This window comes from Gossypium hirsutum, chromosome D11 (genome assembly GCF_007990345.1).
Source record: "Gossypium hirsutum isolate 1008001.06 chromosome D11, Gossypium_hirsutum_v2.1, whole genome shotgun sequence".
Taxonomy (NCBI): domain Eukaryota; kingdom Viridiplantae; phylum Streptophyta; class Magnoliopsida; order Malvales; family Malvaceae; genus Gossypium; species Gossypium hirsutum.
Genome location: NC_053447.1, coordinates 65,682,951 through 65,705,306, shown reverse-complemented (window position 1 = coordinate 65,705,306; position 22,356 = coordinate 65,682,951). Strand labels below are relative to the sequence as shown.

General features: G+C 34.4%; 2 protein-coding genes across 3 annotated transcripts in view; both read left to right on the top strand.

The window, feature by feature from the left end:
* Positions 1 to 22,356, top strand: part of LOC107935666 (receptor-like protein 53) — a 152,411-nt gene that overhangs the window by 68,362 nt on the left and 61,693 nt on the right. The window lies entirely within an intron of this gene.
* LOC121223444 (leucine-rich repeat receptor-like serine/threonine-protein kinase BAM2) lies at positions 663 to 11,041 on the top strand. 2 transcript variants are annotated; one of them, XM_041104896.1, is made up of 3 exons: positions 663 to 1,423; positions 9,075 to 9,146; positions 10,789 to 11,041. In XM_041104896.1, the coding sequence occupies exons 1-3, from the start codon at positions 697 to 699 to the stop codon at positions 10,899 to 10,901; spliced, it is 912 nt and encodes a 303-aa protein (XP_040960830.1). In that variant the 5' UTR covers positions 663 to 696; the 3' UTR covers positions 10,902 to 11,041. The 2 variants fall into 2 exon arrangements, with proteins under 2 accessions (XP_040960830.1, XP_040960831.1); XM_041104897.1 differs by lacking the exon at positions 9,075 to 9,146 and having other exon boundaries at positions 10,789 to 11,029.

Genomic DNA, 22,356 nt, shown 5'->3' with positions numbered 1-22,356 from the left:
ACTTCCATGGATATTTACCCATTGAGTAATTTAATTTGCCAACAAATTTTGATCTCACTAAACATCGAAGCTTGTTTACGAACACCATCAAACTCACTTGTTTTATCCCATCAACTTTGAGCAATTTGTCAAAAACTAGAATCAAACAATCTCAAAGGATACATTCCTACAACATTTGTAATCTATACACTCAAAAAGATAAGATATTAATTATTTAGTTGAGTATAAAATCACAAACAACTCTAAATTTAGCTTATGTAAGACAACATGCTACTTTCTTAATCAAATATAAGATTTTGCTAAATTTAGCTTACGTAATTTATGAAATGAAACTTACAATTACTATAAATTTACAAAGTACTTTTAATTTTTAATTTAAAATTTGAGTTGAGATTTTTTGTATTAATTAAAAATAAAAAAATTTAAAATTAAACTCACTAATTATTCAATTTGTCATTGGAATATAAAATGAGATCACACGATTTGAACTTGCATCAAATAAGTATTTGATAATAGTTTTAATAATATTTAAAAAATTTTCTACATCTTAAATTTTTTCCCTATAACATGGTTGGACCCACAAGATTGTACGTATTTCTTACTCAAATTATGAGTCAATGGTCCCTAGAATCAAAAGTATTTAAAGAATATTGAACTAACATTAGAAAAGTATTAAATTCGGTTGTTTCTCTCCTTATGATGCGCCTTACACCCATATCCAACCTTATGGCAAGACCAAGCTTCCTCCCTCCGTTTATGTTTGGGCTGCTATTCGCAACCTTTGGGGTTATTTTGTCTGCAAAATATTCTAGCATCACCGTTGATCAATCTGCTCTTTTAGCACTAAAATCTCATATAACTCATGATCCTCACAATTTCTTGGCAACCAATTGGTCTACTTCTACCTCCGTTTGTAGCTGGATTGGTGTCACATGTGGATCTAGACACCATAGAGTCACTGCACTGAATTTGTCAAGCATGGATCTCACAGGCACTATTTCTTCTCAATTGGGAAATCTATCTTTCCTTGCTTCGCTTGACATTCATCAAAATAGTTTCCATGGTACTTTACCCATTGAGTTAACTAATTTGCGTCGGATGAAATATTTGGACTTTGGTAACAATAGCTTCAATGGAGAAATCCCATCATGGTTTGGTTGCTTCAGTAAACTTCAAAGATTGTCTCTGTACCTTAACAACTTCGTTGGTGTTATCCCATCTACTCTAGGCAATTTGTCAAAACTAGAAAGGTTGGGCTTGGGTGGGAATCAAATTTCCGGTAGAATTCCAAATAGTTTATTCAAGTGCAAAGAGCTGAAGTTTTTATCATTGGGTTACAACTCCTTGGATGGAAGTATACCTACAGAAATTGGAAATTTGACTTTGCTCGAGACTTTGGCTCTTAGTAACAACCATTTCAAAGGTAAACAATTCTTGGTTATTGTTTCATTCATTTTTATCCAATTTCCATCAACAATTGTTTTAAGTAATGAAACGGGACTTTAAACAATAACCCTTTTATTTTGGCCGAGAAAAAATACTTAAAGAAACTTCTCTAAGTGGCATATCTTGCTTTTATAATATATTCTTAAAAATAATAGAGACTGTTTTTCTAAGGCAAGTTAATTCCAAATATGTTGAAAACAAAACACTTAGTCATAAACAATCAGTTATTACAAGTATTTTATTAAAACTCCTAATTTACTAAAAGTAGATTTATTTGGTGATAAGAAAAGAGTTAAATTTTACATTAAATTAATTTAAGGTTTGATTTGTAATTAGGACCTACTTTATACCCTTTTGAATCACACAAGACTTGTAATTACCTATTTTTTCTATCCTTATTATTTATGTGTTGATATTCTTGAATAGGAAAGAAATAGAGTACATGATTTCTCTTAACTAACTTTGATTACAGAGTACATAGTTGATATTATATGTTTCAGACTTATACCTACCCGCATTGAGTTTTAACGATTTTAAGATCTGTTAGTAAATTTTAATGATTTTAAGTGAAATTTCATCTGTTATTGGAAACCTTATTTCTCTCGTGATCATCATTCTTTTTTATAACAACTTAACAGATATAATATCATCTTTATTTTCCTTTTTGTTGGTACTTGTTAAGAAATGGCTTAAAATTGGTAGTGGATTGTTGTTGTTGGTAGTGGGTTGTTGGTGGTAGTGGATTAGTGGATGGTTGTTGGTGTCCATTTTCAACCACAAATCTTTGCCAAAGTTTTGGACAATTATGTCCTTGAACTCTCTTATAAATAGAGAGGTTCATTAGCCATATTCATCATCCCAAACCAAGAGAGAGCAAAGCTTGTTCTTTGAAAGCTAGGATTTTAGCTTTCGGGTTTTCTATAGGGGTTGAGAGTTGTGAGGTTCTCGGGTTGTGTCTTGAGTGTAAAACACTTGTAATCTTCATCTTGTTATAGTGAAATTTCTTTTCGCCTCTGCCCGTGGACGTAGGCATTAAAGCCGAACCACGTAAATCCTTGTGTTCACTTTATTTTTCGTTCCGGTCAATTTACTTGTAGTCATATCGGAGTTCTCGAATCGATCCTTTCCGCAACAAATTGGTATCAGAGCGTAGTTGAAGGAGTGATAATATTTTCTGAATTGCCCTGTGACTGCAGCTTTGTCTGATCTTTCACATCAGGAAGAAAATATTATCATTCATTCAAAGGTTCCAAATTATGGCTACAAGTGTTTCATCGACTAAGTATGATGTCGAGAAATTTACCGGGAAAAATAGTTTCAGTTTATGGCGCATCAAGATGCGGGCAGTGCTGGTTCAACAAGGATTGCTAAAAGCATTGTCTGGTAAAGATAAATTACCAAGCACGCTTTCGGAAGAGCAAAAGGATGACATGCTAGAAAGAGCACATAGTGCTATTCTGCTATGTCTAGGAGATGAAGTGCTACGAGAAGTAGCGGATGAGAAAACCGCGTCCGGTTTGTGGCTCCGGTTAGAGAGCAAGTACATGACGAAGTCATTGACGAACCGGCTCTACCTCAAGCAAAGACTCTATGCCCTGAAGATGGAGGAAGGTACACCTGTTTCCCAGCACCTGGATAAATTCAATTCCATTATCATGGATTTGAATAATATCGATAACAAAATCGATGATGAGGACCAAGCAATAATTGTTTTGTGTTCTTTGCCTCCCTCGTATGAGAATTTTGTTGATACAATGATGTACGGTCGTGATGACCTGACTCTAGAGGAGGTGAAAAATGCCTTAAGTTCCAGTGAGTTGAGGAAGAAAATCACTGGTAAGGTGGTCGAAAACAATGAAGGCGAAGGCTTGGTTGCTCGAGGAAGATCCAAGGCAAAGGGTGGAAGTTCAAGTAAAAGCCATCCTAGATCGCAGTCCAAGAAGAGAATACAGTGCTACTACTGTAAGAAGTACGGGCACATGAAGGTAGATTGTCCGAAAAGGAAGGAGAAATCAGAATCACAGGAGCAACAAAATGATCGTGCGAATGTAGCTGATGCAGATTCTTCAAGTGATGCCGAGATCGTTCTTGCAGTATCCGACTCTTACGCTGGTGGGAGATGGATTCTTGATACGGGAGCTACATTTCATATAAGTACTTCGAAAGATGCATTCTCAACATACGAGAAGCATTCTGGTTCAGTACTAATGGGAAATGACCACGCATGTCAAGTCATGGGGATTGGCACAGTTCGTATAAAGATGTTTGACGGTATTGTTAGAACTCTAACTGATGTTCGGCACATTCCAGAAATGAAGAAAAATTTGATCTCTTTGAGTACGTTGGACAAGAAAGGCTTTCGGTACTCTGCTGAAGGTGGAGTTCTCAAGGTATTCTCGGGTGCTTTGACTGTGATACGTGGTAATTTGGAGCGGGGCCTTTACTTCCTCGATGGTTCCTCGGTTACAGGTGTTGCGGGAGTGTCATCATCAGATGATCTAGATTCTGACACCACGAAGTTATGGCATATGCGGCTCGGGCATATGAGCGAGAGAGGCTTATCGGTGCTAAGCAAACGAGGATTATTGTCTGGGCAGTGTACAGGAAAGTTGAATTTCTGTGAGCACTGCGTCTTCGGTAAGCAGACTCGGGTAAAGTTCAGCACTGGGATTCACAAGACAAAAGGCACAGTGGATTACTTCCATTCTGACCTTTGGGGGCCTTCTCCGACAATTTCTAAAGGTGGTTACAGATATCTGCTTACCTTTATCGATGATTACTCGAGAAAGGTTTGGGTGTATTTTCTGAAGAGCAAGTATGAGGTTCTCATCAACTTCAAGCAATTTAAAGCTTTGATCGAAAATCAAACAGGAAAGAAGATCAAGCGATTCCGGACGGATAATGGCTTGGAGTTTTGCTCAGGTGAATTCAATGAGTTCTGCAAAATGAAGGAATAGTGAGACACCGCACTGTTCGTCGAACACCACAACAAAATGGAGTTGCAGAACGCATGAATAGAACTCTCTTGGAGCGAGCTCGTTGCATGCGATCAAATGCTGGGCTCGGTGAAGAATTTTGGGCTGAAGCTGTTAATACTGCTTGTTATTTGGTTAACAAATCTCCGTCAACAGCTATTGAGCTGAAGACTCCTGAGGAAGTATGGTCTGGTTCTCCTGCTGATTACTCTGGTTTAAGAGTGTTTGGCTGCCCTGCGTATGCTCATGTAAATGAGGGAAAACTCAAACCGAGGGCGAAGAAATGCATATTTCTTGGATACGGCCAAGGGGTGAAAGGATACAGGTTGTGGTGTCCTGATCCGGTTTCGTCCAAGTTCATCATCAGCAGAGATGTGACTTTTGATGAGTCATCCATGCTTCGATCCACCACAAATTCCCGGGAAAAGGAGGAGTCAGATAGAATGGGAGATCACGGTGTTGAGAAGCAGGTGGAGTGTCAGGTGGACGCTCCAATTCCTACGGAAGGTACTTCAGTCCAGGATGATCAAGTTGAGGTGCAAGATTCCGATGAAGATGAGTCACCTCAAGAAAAACCATATAGCATTGCCACTGGAAGAACGAAGAGACAAATCAAACCAAATCCGCGTTACGCTAATCTGGTGTCTTTCGCGCTCAGTGTGGCGGAGTCCATTGGTATAGAACCTTCCAGTTATAATGAGGCTGTCACGTGTGATGAGTCGGCACAGTGGGCAATTGCTATGAGTGAGGAGATAGAATCTCTTCACAAGAACCATACTTGGGAGTTGGTTAAGCCGCCAAGTAACCAGAAGATAGTTGGTTGCAAATGGGTCTTCAAGAAAAAGGAAGGCATCCTAGGGGTTGAAGCAACTAGATTCAAGGCACGATTGGTTGCTAAAGGCTTCACTCAGAAAGAGGGGATTGACTACAATGAAGTTTTCTCCCCAGTCGTAAAGCATTCTTCCATTCGTGTATTACTTGCCATGGTGGCCAAGTCTGATCTAGAACTTGAGCAGCTTGACGTAAAAACGGCGTTCTTGCATGGTGAGCTCGAGGAAACAATCTACATGCGTCAACCAGAGGGTTTTACAGTTCCTGGTAAAGAAGACCATGTCTGTCTATTAAAGAAGTCTTTATATGGATTGAAACAATCCCCAAGGCAGTGGTACAAGCGGTTTGATAGCTTCATGATTCAGCATGGTTACACAAGATGTGACTATGATGCTTGTGTCTATCATCGGAAGCTCTCAGATGGTTCGCACATTTATTTGTTGCTGTATGTTGATGACATGTTAATTGCTTCCAAAAACATGTCGGAAATCAACAAGTTAAAGTCGCAGTTGAGTGGTGAGTTCGAGATGAAGGATCTGGGTGCTGCCAAGAAAATTTTGGGCATGGATATTCACAGAGATCGCAAGGCGGGCAAGCTTCGTGTGTCGCAGAAGAACTACATTGAAAAGGTTCTTCAACGCTTCGGCATGGATAAAGCGAAAACTGTGAGTACTCCGTTGGCACCACATTTCAAACTCTCTGCAGAGTTGTCACCACAATCTGATGAAGAAAAGCAGCAAATGTCTCACATTCCATACTCGAGTGCAGTTGGAAGCGTGATGTATGCAATGGTTTGCACTCGTCCAGACATTTCACATGCAGTTAGTGTGGTCAGCAGATACATGAGTTGTCCTGGCAAGGAACACTGGCAGGCCGTGAAATGGATTCTCATGTACTTGAGAGGTTCTGCAGATTTATGCTTGGTATATGATCAGAGTGACTGCACTAGCAGTGTCACGGGCTATGTGGACTCTGATTATGCTGGAGATCTGGACAAAAGAAGATCTCTGACGGGTTATGTTTTCACTTATTCTGGAGGAGCCATTAGTTGGAAAGCTGTGTTACAGTCTACCGTAGCCTTATCTACGACTGAGGCGGAATATATGGCGTTAGCAGAAGCAGTGAAAGAAGCATTGTGGATGAAAGGTCTAGTAAGCAGTTTGGGTTTACAACAGGATTTCACTGTTGTATTTTGCGATAGCCAGAGTGCCATACATCTGACTAAAAATCAGATGTTTCATGAACGGACCAAACACATTGATGTCAGATATCATTTTGTTCGGGAACATGTTACGCAAGGTGACATTGTTATCAGCAAGGTTGCTACCGAGAAGAATCCTGCAGATATGTTAACTAAGGTGATCCCTGCATATAAGTTCAAGCATTGCTTGGACTTGATAGGTATTCGGGATTGATTAGCGCCAGAGAGGCGTTTGGAAGAGGTGATCCAGTTCGAGGAATTCACTATGATGTTCAGCTTGGTAAATTTCAAGCCAAGGTGGAGATTTGTTAAGAAATGGCTTAAAATTGGTAGTGGATTGTTGTTGTTGGTAGTGGGTTGTTGGTGGTAGTGGATTAGTGGATGGTTGTTGGTGTCCATTTTCAACCACAAATCTTTGCCAAAGTTTTGGACAATTATGTCCTTGAACTCTCTTATAAATAGAGAGGTTCATTAGCCATATTCATCATCCCAAACCAAGAGAGAGCAAAGCTTGTTCTTTGAAAGCTAGGATTTTAGCTTTCGGGTTTTCTATAGGGGTTGAGAGTTGTGAGGTTCTCGGGTTGTGTCTTGAGTGTAAAACACTTGTAATCTTCATCTTGTTATAGTGAAATTTCTTTTCGCCTCTGCCCGTGGACGTAGGCATTAAAGCCGAACCACGTAAATCCTTGTGTTCACTTTATTTTTCGTTCCGGTCAATTTACTTGTAGTCATATCGGAGTTCTCGAATCGATCCTTTCCGCAACAGTACTGTTATAATACTTATAACAGAATCGTGCTATATATTACTAAATAACTTTACAATCTTTTAACTTTTTACTATAATACTTTTGGCTTAAAAACTATTAATTACACATTTAATCCTTTAAGTACTTTGAAATTAGAAAAGCATAAGAATAAGAAAAATATCATCAATTTGAATTGCAAATACTTAAATTTATTTATTTATTTGTTTATCATTCTTTTAATTTTTAAACACTTAAATTTAATATTTTTTTATATTTGTCTTATCTATTTATTTAGTCATTTATTCGTTATTTCTTTTTTTATTTATTTTTTATATATTTAAAATTTATATTTATTTTCATTTTATTTGTATATTTGTGGTCCCTTTCCCTCATTTATTTTGCGATATGAGTTTTAAACTTTGCTTGAGTTCCAATTTACTTTGTATTTCGATTAATTTTGCTTATTTATTTACTATATCATTTATTTAGTATTTAAAATTTATATATTTTATCTTTGTCTATATTATTCATTTGCACATATTATTCTATTTTATTCTTTGTTCTTGTCATTATTATTTATTCAATGTAATACCAAGATAATAACTACAACATGATTATCGTTTAATCGTTGTTTTGTTATCATCATAGAAATATTGATATTATTCATTAGCATAGCAATTGTTTTTGGTCTTTATCTTCTTATTCTCCTTTATTTACTTATTTATTCATTCGCTTATTTTCCGTTTAATGTCATCATATCATTTTTCCACCATTATTTTATTTCATTCTCACTAAATTATTGTATCATGTTTCATGTTCAAATATATCCATTCATTTTGCAAAGTTTAAATATATATTTAAAAAAATAAAAAATAAACAAATATAGAAAATAAAATAACTGTCGTTTTAAAAATACAATTAATTACACGTTTAATCCTTTAACTACTTTGAAATTAGACAACTATAAGAATATTGGTATAAGACATATATTTTTAGATGCTTTATTTTTTCTTTGACTAATTTATTTATTATTAGACAGCTTAAATTTATTAAACTCTTTCAAATAAAATATTTCTTAATATAAATAAGACTCAAATATTTAAATGCAAACATGGGTAATATGACATCCCTATGCATGAAACAACTTCTTATATAAGCAAAACCAAATGTCCTGCTTTACTAATATTCTTAAAAATAACAAACCTACTTACCTTAAAACTTCTTTTTATATTGCTCTACATTTTTATGTTTTTTTTTCTTTATATACTCTCATTTTTTGCTGTAAAAATAATAATTACTCATTTCATAATTTTAACCACTAGAATTTGATTTTGAATTGCCAAAAGTTTAGGTATGTTTAGGTATTTATTGGAACTCCACATCCTAAGTTCACCATCTACCTTATGGCAGAAATTAGCTTATTCGTCCCTTTTGATCCATCATTTTTCTTTGCTTCCCATATTTTTTCATCCATAACTTTATTTGTTCTTGCTTTAATTAATTGAAATGATAATTTCTTTTTGTTGGATGATTTTGAGATTTTGAGTGACATATTATGAGACCAATGTATCTAATCCTCTACAACTATGAATTTTGTGTTTAATGTTTGATATATTTTTTTTTGGATGTTTTAGTTTTTCCTTTTTATGATCGATGCGGTGTTTTTTTCTGGCACAAAGACAAATATTTTTTTATTGTTAATTTGAGTATTATAATTAAAATATTTTTGGGTTATCATAAGCACTATAAGACTAAACAAAACTTGCATATTTAAAAATAGGTAAATGAAACATACACTAATATGCTCAACAAATAAATTAATGGTCTGCTAGGAAAATATTTACAAATTTTGACCGATTTAATTATACGTTTCAGGTGAAATTCCTCTTGTTATTGGAAACTTAACTTCTCTTCGATTTCTTTATCTTAGCAATAACAAATTGACAGGTATAATTTCATGTTTCTTTTATTCTCTTTTTTTATTAAATTTATGCAATTTTTTAAGCAAATAAAATAAAAGTTACCTTAAAAGATTAAAACCTCATTTATACTATGTCTAAATGTAAGAAGTTATGAAGTAAATTAAGCAATCATTTCATCATAAAAAGGATTATATGGAACAATTACTCCACATTATGTTACTTCTATTCAAATTATCATACTTTTAAAAAATGTCAACTTTTTGTAGTAGTTCTAGCTCAACATATATATTATATATATAATCCTGAACTCGAAAACTAATAAAAATGATTATTAAAATATCTTTTTGAATTAAAAGATGTAATTTTATTAAATATTAAAATATAATATATATATAATTAAACTCTACTAATCATTCATTTTATACACTCATTCATGTGTATAGCAAAAATGTTTATGTATTAATAAAATAAGTAATATGTGGATTTTTTATATATATATGAAATTTAATATTTAATCATTTATATATATAAAAAATGTCTAGTAAGAGTAAATAAAACGAGATATGCAAAAATAAATATGTAATGAATGTATTGTTTGCCACTTTGCCTTCACCCTCCTTGCTTGTCTCTTTCTCTTGGAGACTATCACCGTCTTCCTCCCTCCGTTTATGTTTGGCTATAATAGCTAGGAATTTTTCAAGCTTTATTTGGTTATATTTTCATAATAATTCTTATTCAGGTTCCTTACATGTGTAAATCTTATATATCTTTTCACCAATAAAAAAATAGTTTCAAAACTAATCATCTCATTATAGGTCATCTACTATCTAGATGTTTGATAACATTTCTAAATTGCAATTATTAAGCTTCACACATAATCAAATTTTAGTAGAATTTCAAATAGCTTATTCAAGTGTAAAGAGTTGAAGTATTTATCGTTGCATAACAACTCTTTGGAGGGAATTATGCCTATAGAAATTGGAAACTTGACTCTGCCCCAATCTTTGTATTCTGGTTACAACAAGCTCATTATCATGTGAGTTCTTACTAGTTTCTTTACTGTTCAACTCCTTAGTCCCTTTTCACCTAGAGTATATCTGGGGTCTAGCGACATTTTTGGTTTCCTAGTAGTCTATAAGTGCAGATATATGAGTGTCTATATGTGCAGATATGTGTGTGTTTGCTGATTCCTTAGCAAAAAATTGTATCAATACGGCTCTTATCACTATTATAAATGTTTGGCTTAAAATGCACGTGTTTTTGATAATTTGTGGCGAGAGATAAATAGCATACAGTTTAGGGAAACATATTGTATGCAAACTAATAATATACAACAAAAGTTTCTAAGTTAGCTAGTCACTGCTAACTAATAAAAGCTTCTAATATATATATATATATTTGTTCAGCTTCGATGATGTATCCTATATTTGAGCAAAACTATTAAGCGTGAACTATTTTATTCCTTCTAATTGCCATCATCATTTCAACTATAAATTCGAGTATTATAATTAAAATATTTTTGGGTTGTCATAAGTACTATAAAACTAAACCAAACTTGCATATTTAAAAATAGGTAAATCAACATACACTAATATGCTCAACAAATAAATTAAGGGTTTGCTAGGAAAATATTTGCAAATTTTGACTGATTTAATTATACGTTTCAGGCGAAATTCCTCTTGTTATTGGAAACTTGACTTCTCTTCGAGAGCTTTACCTTTTCAATAACAAATTGACAGGTATAATTTCATGTTTCTTTTATTCTCCTTTTTGTTATTAAATTTATGCAATCTTTTTAAGTAAATAAAATCAAAGTTACCTTAAAAGATTAAAACCTTAAAGTCGTTATTATGCATTTAGAAAATGTAAGATGTTATGAAGTAAATTAAGCAATCATTTCATCATAAAAAGGATTATATGGAACAATTACTCCACATTAGCATATGTTACTTCTATTCAAATTATCATACTTTTAAAAATTGTCAACCTTTTGTAGTATTTCTAACTTGACATATATATTATATATATATAAACCTCAACTTGAAAACTAATAAAAATGATTGATTAACTTATTGGCCCCTTTTGATCCATCATTTTTGTTTGGTTCCCATATTTGTTCATCCATAACTTCATTTGTTCTTGCTTTAATTAAATCAAGTGATGATTTCTTCATTATGGGACCAATGTATCTAATCCTCCTCTACAACTATGAATTTTGTGTTTAGTGTTTTACATATATTTTCTTTTGGATGTTTTAGTTTTTCTTTTTTTATGATCTATGCAGTGTTTTTTTCTGGCACAAAGATAAATATTTTTTTATTGTTAATAAAAATTACCATTTATAAGTGAGACTTCTAATTTCACTAAAAGTATTTTATTAAGAAAAATTATTTGATAATAACAAAAATTTTAAATTTTATTTAAATTTTACATTAAATTAATTTATGTTCTGAATTATAATTTGGACCTATTTCTTACCCTTTTGGAAACAATGTGATTTTTTTAAAAAAATTTATTGAATTAACATCAATCTTGTAACTAAGCTATTTCTATCCGTTTGATTTTTTTATTAATTTTTGCTCGACCATAGTCCATAGTATGAGAGAAATAGATATATAAATTATTAATTATATGTTTTTTCATCAAATTTTCACCTAGTCATAAACAATCAGTTATTTCAAGTATTTTATTAAAACTTCTAATTTCTTACATTAAATTATTTTAAGATTTGATTTTTAATTTGGACCTACTTTATACCCTTTTGAATCACACACTACTTCTAATTAGCTATTTCTTCTACCTTTTAGATTTGCCTTATTAAACTCTTAAAATAATTAATAAAAATAATTATATATTTACTAGTTTAATTATATGTTTTGGGTGAAATTCCTCTTGTTATTGGAAACTTAACTTCTCTTCGAGTTCTAGATCTTAGCAATAACAAATTGACAGGTATAATTTCATGTTTCTTTTATTCTCTATTTTGTTATTAAATTTATGCAATATTTTTAAGTAATTAAAAATTAGTATAATCTATTTGAATTGCCAAAAGTTTAGGTATGTTTAGGTATTTATTGGAACTCCACATCCTAAGTTACCATTTACCTTATGGCAGAAATTAGCTTATTTGTCCCTTTTGATCCATAATTTTTCTTTGCTTCCCATATTTGTTCATCCATAACTTTATTTGTTCTTGATTTAATTAACTAAAGTGACATATTATGGGACCAATGTATCTAATCCTCCTCTACAACTATGAATTTTGTGTTTAGTGTTTGCTATTTTTTTTTGGATGTTTTAGTTTCTCCTTTTTATGGTCTATGCAGTGTTTTTTAAATTTATTTGATACTAATTAAAATTTTAAACTAATTTAAGGTTTGATTTCTAATTCGGACATACTTTACACCTTTTTTAATATATATATTTGTCCAGCTTCGATGATGTATCCTATATTTGAACAAAAATACTAAATAGTTAACATTTTTAAGTGAAATCCCATTAACTATTGGAAACTTGACCACTCTCGAAATTATTGATCTTTCTATTAACAACTTATCAGGTATAATTTCATATTTTTTTTTCTTTTTGTTGTTACATTTATGCAATCCTTATATATTATTAATTAGCTTTTGACTTCTCTTTGGGTGGAAGTATCCCTATGGAAATTGGAAATTTTACATTATAATCAAGGGATGTTGTGCCTACATCCTTGGAATGAAAATTTTAAAGATATTGAAGAATGATTAAAATTTATTAAATTCAATTATTCCTCTCCTTATGATTTGCCTTATACCCACATACAAAACTTTATGGTAGAAATTGGCTTCTTCATCTTGGCTTTTGATCCATCATTTTTCTTTGGGTTCACCCACACTTGTTGTTTGTTCTTGGCTTAAATTAATCAAAGTAATGATTTTCTTTGTGTTAAATGATTTTGAGATTTTGGGCAATATATTAATGGTCATTGTTGTTTGTTTTATATATTTCAAAACTTAGAGATTGGCTTATCAAGAAAGATGATGATGATGAGTATTAGTGAAGAAGAAGATAAACAATAAACACAATCTAAAGATGAGTCAAAGAATATAAGTAAGTATTTTTGAGAAAACAATCTAAAACTGTTTTCAGCCATAAGTTTAATATAAGAGAAACAAGGTACATGACTTCTCTCTCTAATTACAGAAAAAATAAAGTGCATGGGTTCTCATCTCTTTAGAATGTCCCACAAGCTGCTCTTTTTATTTCTTCTACCTCTACGAACTTGTGGTCCCTCTCATATAAATTTGCCAAACTCTGAGGCCTATTGTCAGTGAAATAATACTGCATATGCTCATTCTTTACACCCATGATTAAAGTATTAATGGCCCATTGATTTTTTAGGTTCTTAGTATTTAGTGTCATTACTTGGAAATGCTTTACATAATCCTACAAAGTTTCTTCCTCTCTTTACTTCACAGATATCAGACCCATATAAGTGCTAATAATTGTCCTATGTGCCCTGAATCGTCCCAAGAACATCTGATCCAACTGAGAGAAACTACAAATGAAACCCTGGTGAGGAGATAAGTATCAATCTTTCACACCCCCTTGAGTGTTTTCAAAAAAGCCTTGCACTTCACGAAATCAAAAGCTCCCAGCACATTCAAATAATTATTATACTGCATGGGATACACTCGCAGGTCCCTTCTTCCTTCAAACATATCCTTTGAAACCTTAAAAGTAGTTGGCAAGCTCTTGGTTCCACCTTAAGAGCCAGTGGATTATTGGAAAAAATGTGTCAATCAATATCTAGAGATTCAAGATGTAAAGCCCTTACATCTCTTTGAAAGCATCCATCTCACTCTGCCATGATTTTGCACGCATGCCAAAACCTTCTTCTCGCATGGTGGCATTGTTATGACAATCAAAATTATCAAACTGCAGCTTCCTTTTGAACTCCTCATTCTGATTTAACAACTCTTGCTAAAACATATATTGTTGTTCGAATCTAACGTTTTACAGGGTCATTTGTTTCTTCATTGTTGATACCATTTTTTGGATGAAAAACGGGGTCGACTTGGGTTTTGGAAAATGAAAACAAAAATGGGAGTCGCCACCGATCCTTTTTGATGAGGTGTGATCGATCACCTCGAAAAGTGATTATTTTTAATAAATGATTTGATTTTATTAAAACAACAAGTTTGGTCCACGAAATTCAGAAAAATGGGTTCGGGAGTCGGTTACGCACGAGGAAGGATTAGCACCCTCGATACGCCCAAAAATTGGTACATAATTGATTACTTAATGTCTTAATGTCGAAAAACTAAAAACTTCAAAGAAATTTAAAATACAATCCTAAAAAAACTTGAATGGCATGGATTAAAATTCAAAAGGATATTCAGCAATTTGGTTAAACGAGAAATCGAAACCCAGCACCTTAAGGCACGTTCCTCGAATTTCCAAACGCAAAACATTGCCTTATTTTAAAATTTTTAAGAGGATATTTAGCTATTTGGTTGAACGAGAAAAATCGACACCCAACACCTTAGGGCATGTTTTCTCGAATTTCCAAACGCTGAATATTGCCTCGATTAGAGATATTTTCCTTTTTGAAACATGATATTTATATGCACAATGGAATAATAAACATGATAATGTGAAAAAAAATGAACAAAAACGAATAATAAAATAAATCAATCATGCATATGCCATAGCAAATAAATAAATAAATAAATAAATTTTAGCATAAAAATGGACATATAAATAAATAAATACATGAACACTAAGTAAACAAGGATAATAAGGAATAAAATAAATAAAGCTATAAAGATATGAAAATATATGTAAGTATATATATGTAACTATCATAAAATATAAAAAGTATATATATAGGGGTATATATATATAGATTATAAAAATATGCATATATATACTATAAAATCAATGTATGAGCATATAAATATATAAGTAATTAAAATAATAATAATAATACTATAATAAGATTAATATATTTTAAATTTACATAATAAGTATAAACAATAATATGATAATAATAATGATAATAATAATATATTAGTTTTAATAAGAAAATAACTAAAATAACAAAAAAAAAGGCTAAGTTGAATTTTAAAACAAAATTCGAGGTCAAATCTGAAATAAATAAAAAAGGAAGGGCCACATCAAACGCGCTGAAAAACTAGGAGGGGCAAAGGGGAAATAATCACATTCTTGCAAAACGCAGAGTTCCAGTAGGGACTAAGTTGAAAACGCAAAAACATTGCAGGGCAAAATTAAAAACAATAAAAAGACTTGATTATAAAAACATGAAAAAGCGGAAGGGCTAAAAGTGCAAATTGCCATTCCGCACAAAACACGCGGAAAGATTAAATTAAAACAAAACAATAATGTGGAGGGACCAAAGGCGCAAATAGCCCCTTAATCAGAAACGCGCGGATCCCCTAGACGGGTCGGGTTGCACATGTGGGTCTGAAAGGGCTAAACGGCGCCGTCTTGGTGTAAATATATATAGCAAAAAATCAAAACAAAAAAAACACTTTAATCACATTTCAAAAAAAAACAGAGAGAACCCCCTTGGTCTCTCTCTCGGTTTCTCTCAACCCCACCCTTGGCCGGTCATAGTCGCCGCCACAGCGCCGCCGTGGCCAGTGGCCGGCGTCGCGTAAAATGCGGTTTTTTGACCAGTGCTTTAAAGCACGTTCGAAGGCCGAATTTTTGAAACGAGGAGCCGAGAAAAAAATGGTCTTTGGCCTCCTTTAAGCCCGAATCTGACGATGGCGAGAAGACATCCGTCGACGGAGCCACCGGATCCAGGTACGATTTCTTTCTTTTTCTTTATTCTATGTTATTTGTTCAAACCGATTTGTAAAAGAATCGAACCAATAAATAAATATAAACAAAAAATAAAAAAGAGAAGAACAGAAAACGAAAAAACTTAAAAAACAATCAGATTTTCCGGCCTTTTGAAACTTCTATTTCTTTTTTTGATTTCTGATGTGTGTTCGTGAAAAAAAAGGAAGAAGAGAAGAGATTACAATATTTGTGTTCGGACTATATAGCCAATTTTTTACAACCCCTAAACTTCTATTTTTGTCGTTTTGCTATTTGTTTCTTCTGTTGTTGCGTGTTGCTCGTTTTGCAGGTGTCAGACGCGTTGGTGCAGGCGACGGTAGAGGCGTGCGAGTAGGTCGGCGGAGGCGGCCAGGAGCAGAGGCTTGAAGACCTAGGTGTGGCGCACCTAGGTTTTTTCTTGGCTGAAATGTGTTTAGTTTTTCTTTGTGGGTTAGGGTTGGTTGGGGTATTGGGCTAAAAATTGGGCCATTTGTATTTTTTTGGGCCTGTTGTATTTTATGTTCTTGGGTTGTAAGCCCGGTCAAATTTGGGCATTCACAGCTGCCCCTCTTTGCTTATTGTCGTGTAACGAGAATGAAGCAAAGACTTTCAAAATGCCAAATTGGCCGGGTCTTGCAGGATCTTGACTTCTTTTGATGGTTCTCTTCTTCAAGTAGCTTCACTTCAGTCCACTGTGTCTTATTGCGTTGATCCACTTCCCGGCATCTTTTGAGAGATATGACTTCAATCTACTCTGCTGCAACTCCATGGGGATGAGATTTGTGGTTTTTTTCGTCTGCTCCACTACTGCTTAGGGAGATAAGACTTGGTGCGATCTGCTCCACTACTGCTTAGGGAGATAAGACTTGGTTTCTTTCTTCTGCTTCACTACTGCTTAGGGAGATAAGACTTGATGCGATCTACTCCACTACTGCTTAGGGAGATAAGGCTTGATGTGATCTGCTCCACTACTGCTTAGGGAGATAAGATCTGGTTTCTTTCGTCTGCCCCACTACTTCTTAGGGAGATAAGACTTGATGTGATCTGATCCACTACTGCTTAGGGAGATAGGATCTGGTTTCTTTCGTCTGCTCCACTACTGCTTAGGGAGATAAGACTTGATGTGATCTGCTTCACTACTGCTTAGGGAGATAAGATCGGGTTTCTTTCGTCTGCTCCACTACTGCTTAGGGAGATAAGACTTGATGTGATCTGCTCCACTACTGCTTAGAGAGATAAGATCTGGTTTCTTTCGTCTGCTCCACTACTGCTTAGGGAGATAAGACTTGATGTGATCCGCTCTACTGCAACTTCAGAGAGATAAGATCTGTGATTTTAATCCACTCCACTGCAACTTCAGGGAGATAGGATTATCGGCTTCAATCTGATGTGATCCACTCTACTGTAACTTTAGAGAGATAAGATCCTTTATTTTAATCCACTCAACTGTAACTTCAGAGAGATAGGATTACTAGCTTCAATCTACTCCGCTGTAATCTCAGGGAGATAAGATCTCTGGCTTCAATCTGATCCACTGTAACCTTAGGGAGATAAGATCTGAAATTCTTCGGTCTACTTCACTGTAACCTCAGGGAGATAAGACCTGATGCGATCTACTCTGCTGTAACTTCAGAGAGATAAGATCATTTATTTTAATACGCTCCACTGTAACTTCAGGGAGATAGGATACTGTCTTCGATCTGCTCCGCTGTAATCTCAAGGAGATAAGATCTTTGGCTTCAATCTGCTCCATTGTAACCTCAGGGAGATAAGACCTGATGCGATCTACTCTGCTGTAACTTCAGAGAGATAAGATCCTTTATTTTAATACGCTCCACTGTAACTTCAGGGAGATAGGATACTGTCTTCGATCTGCTCCGCTGTAATCTCAAGGAGATAAGATCTTTGGCTTCAATCTGCTCCATTGTAACCTCAGGGAGATAAGACCTGATGCGATCTACTCTACTGTAACTTCAGAGAGATAAGATCCTTTATTTTAATCCGCTCCACTGTAATCTCAAGGAGATAGGATTACTATCTTCAATCTGCTCCGCTGTAACCTCAGGGAGATAAGATCTGAAATTCTTCGGTCTACTCCACTTTAACCTCAGGGAGATAAGACCTGATGCGATCTACTCTACTGTAACTTCAGAGAGATAAGATCCTTTATTTTAATCCACTCCACTTTAATCTCAGGGAGATAAGATCTGAAATTCTTCGGTCTACTCCACTGTAACCTCAGGGAGATAAGACCTGATGTGATCTACTCTACTGTAACTTCAGAGAGATAAGATCCTTTACTTTCAATTCGCCCCACTGCATCTTCAGGGGGATAAGACTTTGGTTCTTCGATCCACTCCACTGTAATATCAGGGAGATAGGATTTGTAACTCGTAACTTTTGGAAAGTAAGATTCGCCATTGTGGCTTTAATCTTTTTAACTACAATGTCGAAGAAACAAGATTCATCAATTTGGCTTTAATCTGTTCCACTGCATCGTTTGGGGTGTAGGATTCGCTGTTGTAGCTTTAATCAAGATTCACCGATGTGGCTTTAATCTTTTTAACTGCAATGTAGGGGAAGCAAGATTCACCGATGTGGTTTTAATCTGTTCCACTGCACCGCCTGGGAGGTAAGATTCGCTGATGTAGCTTTAATCTTTTTAATCGCAATGTCAGGGAGGCAAGATTCACCATTGTGGCTTTAATCTTTTTACTGCACTGCCTGAGAGATAAGATTCGCTGGTGTAGCTTTAATCTTTTTAACCGCCATGTCAAAGAGGCAAGATTCACCGTTGTGGCTTTAATCTATTCCACTGCACTGCCTAGGAAGTAAGGCTTTGTTTTTGATCAACTTCGCTATTAACGCAGGAAGGCAAGATCTGCTTCTTTAACCAGCTCAACTGCAACCAATGGAGGCAAAACTTTGTTTTCGATCTGCTTCGCTGTTAACGCAGGGAGGCAAGATCTACTATCTTCAACCAGCTGTACTGCAACCGGTGGAGGCAAGGCTTTGTTCGATTTTCACTGATCTATTCTCTCGGGAACACGACCTGTATAATGAACCTAATTATGCCTAATGATTAGGATGGCATGATCAAAATGAATCAAATGCTCCTAACTAGACATGTGTGAACGATGTTTGCATGAATGCAGAATTTTATTTTTTCTAGAATGACCCCGCTTAGGTTGTCATTACTTGAATTTTTTTTTAGGCTTTAACTCCGACGTGCTACAACGCCTTCTTGCTTGACTGGCTTTTCTGAAGAAACATTTAGCCGGGTTGCTCCCCACTGTAAACCTCAAAGTTCAATCCACTGGGACGCAAAATTTGTACCATTATTCTCCCGTTGTAATCCAAGGGTATAAATATGGCTTTTCCTCAATCCTCTCTTATCCAATTCAAGGATACATGATCTACATCGTTCTGGTCCCTTACACCATTCCCAGGGTGTCGTACCAAAGACTCATGCGCAAATGAGGGCTCTCTTCTCTGAGGTAACCTCTTCCTCTTGGCTGGTGATCATTGCTTGCTTGTTTACTTAAGCTTTGTCACCAACATGGCTCCTTGTCAATCAACGCATTTGAAAACAAAAATCCAAAGAGAAAGTCTAAATTTAAACTATTCCTTCTCAAATTTCCAACCTTTAAAATTGGTGTGTTCTAAACAATAGTCCTGCTTTAGGTTCCTATATTATTTAGAAACTTTTTAGAGTAATATGCAAAACTTCCTTTGTGAAAGTTTTATTAGTCCATTAATCATTATTTCAATGCAACATGTTTGCAGAAAATGGTCATAACAATGGATAAGAATAAAGTTGGTTCTGAGCATAGCTCGAAAGAACAAATTATCAAAATAGTAAAGAAGGATGACAAAGAAATTAATTGGGAATGTATATCTGGGAAAAGAAAAAAATTCCAAGAACAGCAAATAATATGAGAATTGGGTGCCCCAGATATCGCAGCTTGAACTTCTCTGTACAAGCTTTCTGAAGACCATTTTGAGCTGGACATGTGTTTAGGAGATTTACAGTGCTCTGTTGATGCCCCAAGATGTCGCCTATCCTTTCTTGTTGATTCAGGTATAGCAAGATCACCACATGCCCCAATATGACCAAAATTCGAATCGCTCTAGTTGCCTGATGCCCCATTCTGAACAAATATTTGAGCCGCCCTTTTTTGGGTTTTCAACTCAAATCCCCTTTGGCCTAAGGCGCCCTTTGCGGGTTTTCCCCTTAGCCTCTCCATTTTTCATTTTCATTTTTTTTGACTCAAAGTGCCTTTTGCTGGTTTTCACCTTGGTCATTTCTCCTTCTTTAAACGAAGTATTTCTTGACTGGATCCGAGTTTATAGGACTAACAATCTCACTCAGAATCAGTGCTCTTCTGAACAATGTCTTCTTTACAACGTAGGGACATTCCTAGTTTGGCATTCATTTCCCTCTGGAATCTTTTTGGAGAGGAATGATCTTTTTCGACATCCAACCCTCTCATGGATGTACAAAGCCAAATTTAGCCCGGGGCCCAACAACTCAAAATTTTAGCCCAATAACAGACCTAAAAATAAACCCAACTAGCCTAGCCCATTACAGAACCTACCCAAAAACAATTCCCAAACTAAACCCACCAGCTACCAGCCCAAACCCCAAAGTCCATTACAAACCCAACACCCATGGCCCAATAACCTAAAGCCCAATTCCCTTAAAAAAATCTGCCTAGGGTTTCAAAAACTGAAACCCTAGGCACCGCACCTATTGCCTTTTGGCCTACCGTCGCCGCCAACGTCACGTCATCACCACCACGGTCACGTCACCACCACCACTTGCGCCGTCACCTGCAAAGAAACAACAAAACAAAGAAAAAAGAAGACAAACAACAGAAACAGTAGCCAAAAATCGGCTATAAAAAGCCGAATATGTACCCTTTTTTGCTTCTTTGGGTTAGCAATCTTATGTAACAAAAAAGAGATTAGCAAAGAAATAAAAATTAAATTTCAAAGGTGATTTCTAGTGTCTTTGTATTCGGTTTTCTCGTGATAGTTTAATCGTTTTCCTATTTTATTTTATTTTTTTTGTTTATCTATTTGCGTATATACAATATAATAAATAAAAAAGGAGAGGTGCTCACCGGGACGGGGTTTGCCGCGCCAATTTGGCGCTTCGTCGGCCGTCGGAGCAGTGGCGGTGCGGCAAGCCTAGCGGCGGCGCATCAGGAACCCCACATGGCCAACTTCTTTGAGAGAAAAGGGGTTTCCCTTTTAGTTTTTAAAAAAAACGGCTGAAATGTTTTTGTGAAGCAAAAAATGGGTTTAAATGCCTTGTAAAACGGCGTCGTTTTGAATTTAGGGTTCAGAGACCAAAACGGCGTCGTTTTGGTCTCTGACCCGCGCGGTGACCCGACCCAGGGGGAGGATCCGCGCGTTTTCTTCAGTTGGAATATTTGCGCAAATAGTCCCTTTGATTTTGTAGCGCTTTCATGGAAGTTTTTCGCATATTTGCAGTTTGGCCATAAAGTTTTATTTTTGATTCAGTTTAGTCCTCATCTAAGCGCAGCGTTTTGGGACTTTGGGGTATTTACCATTTTGGTCCCCCTTCTTTCAGCGCGCTATACGATTTAGTCCCTTTTGCCTTTTCTTATTTCGATTTCGCCCAATACTTTCGTTTTTATTTCGATTCAGTCCATATTTTAGCATTTTTTTATTATTTAGTTATTATTATTATCATTATTATCTTTACTATTATTATTATTATATTTATTAATACTATTGTTAGTATTATGTTTTCTTATATTCACTTATGAAATTTTTAAATATATTTGTTTTAATATATTATTATTATACAATTGTTTTTATATACATATACGTATATATATATTTTTAACTTATTTAATATCCCTACTCAATTTTATATGCATATATATATGTTTTATATATATTAAAATACGTATGTTGTTTATATATATTATGTCATTTCATTTTATTTTATTTTCCACATATGTATATATCTTTTCATCTATATGCATATATTCTTATATTTTGCAATATTTATGTATACCTTTCTTATAATATATATGTACATATTTTAACCTTTGTAAATACACATACATATACACATATACATTTTTTTTCATATTTTTATAAATTAATGTACATACACACGTTGTTATAACATACGTACCTATATTTTATATTTTTATATTTTATAATCCTTATATTTATATCTTTTATTTATTTTCTTCATTTATTTATTTATTTATTTACATATCCGTTATTATTATTTGTTATGCTTTAGAATTTTTATTTGTTTATTTCTTGTTATGGTGCATACGTGATTGATTTTATTTATATATATATATGTGATTTCTTGTTTATTTATCTTTTGTTTTTGATTGTATTAGTTTACTTACATC

Coding starts and splice junctions, on each gene's coding strand:
- LOC121223444 (XM_041104896.1), top strand. CDS start 697: ATGATGCGCCTTACACCCATATCCAACCTTATGGCAAGACCAAGCTTC. Junction 1,424..9,074: donor TAGTAACAACCATTTCAAAG/GTAAACAATTCT, acceptor TATACGTTTCAG/GTGAAATTCCTCTTGTTATT. Junction 9,147..10,788: donor TAGCAATAACAAATTGACAG/GTATAATTTCAT, acceptor TATACGTTTCAG/GCGAAATTCCTCTTGTTATT.